Source organism: Choloepus didactylus, chromosome 2 (genome assembly GCF_015220235.1).
Source record: "Choloepus didactylus isolate mChoDid1 chromosome 2, mChoDid1.pri, whole genome shotgun sequence".
Lineage (NCBI taxonomy): Eukaryota > Metazoa > Chordata > Mammalia > Pilosa > Megalonychidae > Choloepus > Choloepus didactylus.
The window spans coordinates 129,018,693-129,026,847 of record NC_051308.1 but is presented as its reverse complement, the minus strand read 5'-3'; the positions used below and the strand labels follow the sequence as shown (position 1 = coordinate 129,026,847).

At 45.5% G+C, this 8,155-nt stretch overlaps 1 protein-coding gene across 1 annotated transcript in view; it reads right to left on the bottom strand.

Annotated features, from left to right (window-relative positions):
- Positions 1 to 1,065: 1,065 nt before the first annotated feature.
- The window catches only part of LOC119526878 (transmembrane domain-containing protein TMIGD3-like), a 30,198-nt gene continuing 23,108 nt past the window's right edge, over positions 1,066 to 8,155 (bottom strand). Inside the window, 7 exon segments of the mRNA XM_037826381.1 lie at positions 1,066 to 1,405; positions 2,895 to 2,956; positions 3,474 to 3,574; positions 4,764 to 4,830; positions 6,433 to 6,780; positions 7,907 to 7,963; positions 7,966 to 8,012. Of these exon segments, the coding sequence (XP_037682309.1) occupies positions 1,403 to 1,405; positions 2,895 to 2,956; positions 3,474 to 3,574; positions 4,764 to 4,830; positions 6,433 to 6,780; positions 7,907 to 7,963; positions 7,966 to 8,012 (685 nt within the window). The 3' untranslated portion in view covers positions 1,066 to 1,402.

The following is an 8,155-nucleotide window of genomic DNA, read 5'->3' as shown; positions in this document are numbered from 1 at the left end:
CTGCAGACTGGAGTTTACGCTATACTCCTCCATCAACAGAGCTGTGGCTTTGACTTGTAAAAGAATTCTGTGATGGAAGGCATTGAATGTAAAAATTGCTCTCTTCCGTGGAGCAGTGACTGTACTATGTAAATTTTTAAAACGTAGAGAGCACTTTTGACGTTGCTTGCTGAGATTCTGGAAGTGGGACAGTATGGAAATATGGAGGATCGGAGGAGTAGGATGGTATCCACACCTCCTTCCTCTCCCATCAAGCTACTGAGTAGCTTTGTGTTCCCTACCCACGGAGAGACAGTTCAGGGTGGAAGCTGAAGGAACACTGTACGTGAAAGACTTGGTGAGACTCTGGATCGAAACATGCAGGGTGCATGCAGAATTGTGTCAAGAGCCAGTCTCCATGTCCCAACCCTGCCTCAGACCACAAGACCACTTGAGTATCCTGAGAACTGAAGCCGGCCAGCACCCCAATAGAAGCCGCCATGGCACCTAGAAAGCAGGGTTTCATGAAGGCAGGAGAGGCAGTGCTGGGGAACCATTCCCCTGGGAACTTCCAGAAGCAGCAGGAGAGACAATGAACGGGGAGAGGTGGGAGCTAAGAGCCATGGTCATTCTGGCATTAACAATATTGAACCTGACTTGAACCCACAGACTGCTGATGGCCTGTTCTTGATTTGTTTCCAGATTTGAACGAATATTTCATTCGCATTACCACTCCTTGGTTTTTCATTGATCAAAAACAGCCATTCATTGAGTCTGGTGACATTTTCCTGTAAAGGATGCAATTAATGGTCCACAGCCTTTTCACCAAAAGAATCTTAGAACCACTGATTTAGTTAACCACCACCCCCCACCTTCTTTGAGCAGGATAGCATTTAATAGCAATTCAGAATTGAGTTGACAATTTTTAAGAAACTTTTCTAGAGATACTTTCCCAATGACATCCCAGAGGAAGTTAGTCATACCTTGGAGTTCTTTTGACATTTGTCAGGAATTTATTGGCTAACAAATAAAATATAGGTGATCTCCTGCCCTGCCCTCCCCCCTCCCCCCACACTCTGACCCAGATTCTACCCCCCTTCTTCACTTCTGGCTAATCAAAGACATGAGAACCAAGGTGTTGAGACATTATCTGATTGCAGCCTTGCTCCGGTGTGGTCTATCAGAGCTGCTCTGGCTACTACTGTTCTTGTTACTTAGCTGCAAATGATTGTTGGCAAGGTTAGAGGGTCCTTCAGAATGCCTGAGAGATCAGAATCAGTCCCGGAGATGTGGGCCAGCTGTCATGGTAATTCTACTGTAGCATCACTATATTTACGAACTAAATAAATCTTCAGTCACATCTGTTCAGTATGAGCCATTTCCTTTGGAGTCAGGACATGTGAGAGGGGCTTCAAAGAGTAATCTACTTTGTTGGGGAATAGAAAAGGAAAACTGAGTTAATAATATCTATCACCTACCTCAACTTAGCGTTTCTGCAGCAAAATTTGCAAACTCTCTCATGGGAGCTTCATGGGGACTAAACACCAAAGTTTGTTTTCAGAGCTGAAATCAGGTGTCATTATATCACATTTCTTCAGTCAGTCAGTAGGAAAACTTGGTACATGGGGCTCGTATTCAATTCTCACCAAGTTTGGGTGACATGAACACAATAGACTCCTTCAGAACCCAAGAATGTCAAATCTAGAAGGAACCAAATCCTTGATTCAGGCTGCCATGTTTTAATTTCCTGAGTGTGAGAAGGGAAGCCATGGCTAAAGCAGATTGTACAACTCCTTGCTAAAAAGAAATAAGGTTGGGGTTTCACTCCCTCAACTTTCATGACACTTTGTGTCCCTCCTTTAGAATACTTATTCCAGTTAACAATTGTACATTTTGATGTATATATGATAGTTTGTCTTTCTCTGACAGTGCATTCTAAGCTTCATGAAGTCAGATATTGTTTCTTCTGCTCATCTTTGTATCCCCAGCATCTACCATGGGCCTTGTTGTTGAATGGAAGGAAGGAAGGAAGGAAGGGGAGGGGAGGGGAGGGGAGGGAAGAAGGGGAGGGTGAAGGGGAAGTGAGGAAGAGAGGAAGAAAAAGGAAGGAAGGAAGGAAGGAAGGAAGGAAGGAAGGAAGGGAAAAAAATCCTGGTGAGTATGAGAATGGAGTCTCCAATGTATAGAGAAGAAAACAGGCCCATAGAAGTTAAAAGTTGCCCAAGTTCACATCTGAAAGAATTGTATACCAAAGGGAGTGGTCTTGGGCAAAACTAAGCAAGGTGTTGCTTTTTCCATATTTCCCACCTCCACAGTTCCAAAGGGTCCTGAAGAGCAAATGGCCAGGAATACTGTGAGGCCACTACTTGGATTTCTTAGGGCTTCTGCACTGGCCAATGGGGCCAAAGTATTGCATGGAAAATATCACAGCCTTAGCTTTAGATTTCAAATTCTTCTGACTGTAAACTTTTGCATTTCACTAACAGGTGATTTCTCTTTTTCTCTCTCTCTCTGAAATGTTTTTATATGTTTCCATCTCCAGAGGAGGATGAAGTGTATTTTGTAATTACGCCTATAGCCTTCAGTCTCTTTATTGCTGCAAGTTGTTTTTGTGGTACCTTAGCATTAAAAAAAAAGAAAGAAAAATTGAAAGAACAGAAAATGACTTGTTGAACAAGTCATGTTTGTCTGATTTCTTTCTGCTCCATATACACTTTAGAAGTTAGCAGAATCACCACATGGTGGCCTGAAGGCCACCACTGCACGGTGAAATACTGCCCCAAAGGGGAAGGTGGCCAAATCCTCACAATCCCTTCTGAACAAAGCTCCTGCTCTCCATTTAGGAATGAGGAGGCATTTGGGCAGATAGCTGTGGGGCAAAGGGCTCAGGACAAAAAAGCCAAGAGGGAACTTACCAGAGGTGTCGGGATCCCAGAAGAAGCCTGGTTGTCTTTTGGGCTTCTAGCTAGGCCTTCACCTGTAATCACCCAAGGGCAAAAGGAGACACAGGCTAAAGGGCCATTCCTTTGGTTCAAGACCATCTCAAAGAGACCTTGCTACGCTGCTTACCCAGGGGTCCCAGAAGTTTCTTTGACATGAGTATTGGCTCCTAGTCCCTTGAGGTGAAAGTTTCTTTCAGTCAAGGAGTGAGGCTGCCTCCCAGATTCTGTGTGCTGGGGAGCCATGCTCCCTCCAAATCTGAAAGCTGGGGTGTGTTTGTCCCAGGGCCTCCTTCCTCCCTGAACTTCACACTCCTTTACTTAAGAAGGCTACAGTGCTCTGTCACCTTTCAGTATACCTGTGTCACCATGAAGTAATTATTTCCCCCAGCCCATGGGCTGGCTGAATTGGTCTCCAGGCGACCAGGAATAAGTGTGTGTGTGTGTGTGTGTGTGTGTGTGTGTGTGTGTGTGTGTGGTGGGGGGTGGGAGGGCATTCACTCATTTGAAACTTTTTTCTCTCTGATTCCTACCTCTCCCGAAACTGCTACTTACTCCTTCTACTCCTTTGATTTCGCCTTCTTCGGGTCAAATGACTGACTATAGTGGTGATCCCCACACCTGTGATCAGTATGCAGATGATGAGAATGGATATCCTGGAAGGAATAACAGATAGATTTTGTGTCACTGGGAGGAAACCACCTTTTGATTCTCTGCTCAGGATCCCTTCTTCTGGGATCTGCCTGCCCCCACCCAGTTACAGTAGCTCCTGGCAACCCTATTCCTATAGAGTGACCCTATCCCCAGGACCACACTTGACCTGACCAAGCTGGACCAATGAGCCCCTTACTCAGTGTTGGGGAGTGAATAATGTCCCCCACAAAAGATATGTGCAAGTCCTAACCCCAAGTCCTGTGAACCCATCTGTAATTAGGACCTTCAAAGATGTTATTAGTTAAGGCTTGGACTCATTTGTGAATAAGATCTTTGATGATCCTATTTAGATGATGCCAGATTGAATCAGGATGGTCCTTAATGCATATGACTGGAGATCTTATAAGGAGAGGAGATCTAGAGAGACACATGACTAGAAGTAGAAGCCAGAATTCAGCAGAAACCAGAGGAATGGACACAACAAGAGAGAGACCACTATGTGATGAAGGATTGCCCAAACTCTACAGACTCCAGAAGAAAGCAAGCCCTGCCAATACCTTGATGTTGGACTTCTGGACTCCAAAACCATGAGACAGTAAATTCCTGTTGTTTACCAACCCACTGTGGGGTATTTATCATAGCAGCCCTAACAAACTATGACACTCAGGAACTAATGTGGGACTAGGAGTAGGAGAATCTAGTCTCAGACTGGGTTGGCTCTTGAACAGGGAAGATACAAACTCAGGAGCTATCTATGCCTATCCTTTCCCATGGCAAAAAAATAAAATAAATAAGGACAGTCTAGAAAAAGAAGGAAGCAAACACACATAAGAGTAGCAGATTAGAAACAGAGATAAAGTCCTGATTATGCTCCCAACAATTTCTGAGGGTGAGCACATCCTTAGCCTTGAATTTCATGAGTTATTGCTCCCTCCTTGTGATTAATTCCCCCCTTTTAATTAAAACAGCTACAGAATATTTTTGCTGCTTGCAATGAAGAGTCCTAAACCATACTAGTTGGAAATAAACCAAATAGCCACATCAATGATATATAGTTCAGGTGGAGAAATAATACACAGGTGAAAAGTAGCAGGTGCAAATCAATCATCATTTTGGGTTGTTGGTGCTATCCCCACACCCCCAACCCCTCAACCCCTCGCCCCTGCCCAATGTCCTAAGGTTACAACTCACCCTGAACGATCTGCCTTGCGGACAGCTTTGGAAACCCTGCATGTTCTATTCTTGCTGCCTGGTAGGTCTGAATCAGAAAGGATTTGTTGAGAGTCAAGTAAGGCTCATACCCATACCTTCCATGGCCTTCCAGGTGCCTCTCTGCCTGTCGTTCTCTCAGTCTCCTGAGAATGAGTGCCCTGATTGACTTCTGGTAGAGCAGAGGCACCACCTACAGTTGTTTGTGACAGACTCAGGGGACAAATAGGGGCTGAAATCTGTCCATATTCTGCTTGTCACCCTGGCACTGGGCACCATGCACCTGGGGAAAGGGCACATTTTCCAGATTTGCACAAAGACACTGCATAGACCAGAAGTGGCCCGTGGTTAGAGTCCCAGGCTGGGAGCTATGAAAGGAGGCACCAGAAGCTCCAGGAGACCAGTCCCTATCTTAAAGGGTTTGGTCAACAGGTGATATAATTGCCACAAAGCGTTCCTGACAGCCAACCAATTCCAATGGGAGAAATCACACCACAGCCAACCCATTGCCTCCTCCGATAAGATCTGGTGAAGGGTTTGTGCTTGATTTAAACTACATAGGGCATTAAGGTGGGACATCTCTCATGCTGAGCTTAAAACTCAGGACAGACCGCCCAGTCAAGTAAAAGCAGAACCTTGCCAAAGTAGGAAAACTAGATGTGAAGGATGTCACACATTCTGTAAGATGCTTGTTTAATGAATGAATGACCAGTTGGACAGCTGTGAGCAGGGCTCTCTTTCTAGCACCATGGCTTCTCTTAGGGTCTTCTGGTTTGTTTTCCTACTTCTGTCCTACTGGCTTTGTCCTCTGGACTGTGACAGAAGAAGACATCCCATCTAGAATGGAAACAATGAGAAGCCACAGGAGAAGAAAAGAGAAAAAGAAGTGCCTTCTGGAAGCTCACTGCCTGAGAGACTGAGGTTTTCTTATATAAAAGGAAGTTTTTGGTACTGGAAAGAAGAAATTTGGTGAGCATCTGGAGACTCTATGTCTTAGCTTTGGCCGAAAATCTCAGTTGACTGGCTTGGATAGTCTTCTACCTATAGGCTTCAGTTCTAGCCATGCCCTCCCAGCTGCCCCTTAGTGTAGATTGCATTCCATAAAAGTAAAGAAGGGCACTGACCAGTTTGACAATGGCATTCCCCCACCCCATAAGTTATTCAACTATTTAAATTAACAGTTTTTGAGGGCATTTGTCCAGGTACCTGGGTTACTTTTTGCAGCCTCGGTGACCTTGCAAGAAACTAATCTTCAAGATTCTAGACCTACAAAGCTGTCACCAAACTATGGACCACAGAGATTTAAAAGCAATTCCAATGCCTTTCCTGACCATCATCTCATTTCCTCCATCGACACAAAGATTTCACATTTGTTAGATGCCATAAGCATCTTCTAAGTTCCATGCACCAGGTCACTGTGAGGGAAGGGAGGTTCCAAGAGCTACCCAAGGCCCAGACACACCTCCTCTTTCTCAAACTCCAAGATAATCCCCAGCACCAACAACCATCCTCCCTCAAGATTGGGAGAGACCTTGGTTTTCCCAAAGAGAAAGAGTGCTCATTGGACATTGGCTTCGGTGAGTATTTACCACACCAACAAACACCCACTACTATGGGTTATGCCCAACTGGACCTTTGAAAAGCACCTTACCTTCCCTAGGCCAAAAATCATTGGTGAGGGCTCCTCTGTGGTCAGTCACAACCAGCTCTGTAAAATCCATGTCATCCCTGGCAAAGTCCCGCTGGATGCCACACCAGTACCAGCCCGTGTCCTCCTTCGTCAGGCAGAACACAGTGACAATGAGCTGGTTTCCTGTGTCCCTCAGGACTACACGGTCGGTGCTGTTGGGTGTGAAGGCAAGGATGCTGCAGTAGTCCCGGAAGTAGCCTCGGCACCAGTATTTGGGGTAGTCCTTATAGCGGGCATCATAGTTGCAGGTGGTAGAAGCTGTATCCAGCACAAAGCTTTCCTTGACCTTTTCATCCACGACCATGCCATCTGTCAAGATACACACACACACACACACACACACACACACACACATACACCATTGTTCTTTCAAACCTGTGGCAGTTCCTGCCCTCCGAGAAACGAATTAATCAAAACCTTGGAGACTGGTTTTTGCCTGTTTTTGAATTGGCAACCCTGGGGAAGTGCCTTTCCCTGGCCTAAGGGTGGGTAAAAACGGATGCCCCCAACTGAAAGAATTTAGAAGATTTCTCGCCACTGCTTGGCATAGAGTCTGGAATTGCCTGAGGCTTGCTCTTAAGAAGATCCTCCACCCATATACCTCCACCCAACCAGGGCATGCTCAAAAAGGAATTGAGAAGGTTTGGTCGTTATTTCCTTCTGCCGCCTGGATAGAACTGAAAATAGAGGGAGTTAGGTACTGGCTTTAGGGGTTAAAAACTTCATATTTCCTCCATACCAGACCAGTGTGGCACCTCTATCATCTCAGGATTTTGCATAATGAGGAAATCCTGTGCACCATGTCCAGCTTGACCGTGTTTGGCGAAAGCATTCACCAAGAAGACATGATGGGCACAGCATCAGATGTTGCCTCAATCGAGGCTCACACTGGCCAGGACAATCTTGCAAAGCAGGATCACATCCTTGATTATTATTTTATTCTTCTAACAGCCCCACAAGGAAGACCATGTAGCCCTCAGTTTGGAAGCAGTGACCGCTGCCACAGAGAGAGGTGCAATAACTCTCAAAGGCCACACAGCTGGAGGGCAGCAGAGCAGGGCCAGCCCAGTCCTTTGAGTCTCCTCTTTGGGGCCCTGTATGGGCAGAAAGAGGAAAACTCCTTTCCTGCATATCTGCACAAACATTTTTGAAGGGAGAAATGGGAGAGGAAGGGGAACTTGACTAAACTGAAAGAGAGGATATGGAACTCTTATTTTAGCTAAGGGTTTTGAATTCCCCACAAACTTTCTTATCAGAGCCAAAAACAAAACCAACATGGATATGATCCATTTTCACCCCGTTTTGTTTTCCCATCTACTCTTTAGGAGGGTTGAGCTAATAAGCAGGACACAAAGTAGGAGAGGAGAAGAAAACAAGAGGTCTCTGGGGAGACCACAGCTTGGAGGGCTAGAGATGTTCCTTCTCCACCTCTTACCTGAAAAAAGAGCCAAGGAGAGCAGAATGAAGAGCATCATGACTGGTATGGAGCAAATTTCACCAGGAATGGCAGAATGCACTCGAAGATCTCAAGAATCCTAGATCTGTTTAAGGGAAACAGATATTTTTGAGCTTAAGATTGCCTTATCCTATTTGGAGAGATGAGTGAAAAGGGGGAACAATCAGATAATGTAGGCAGGGCTGTCATGTGTAGGTATCCAGGTTGTGCACTGCACAAGGGTATCTC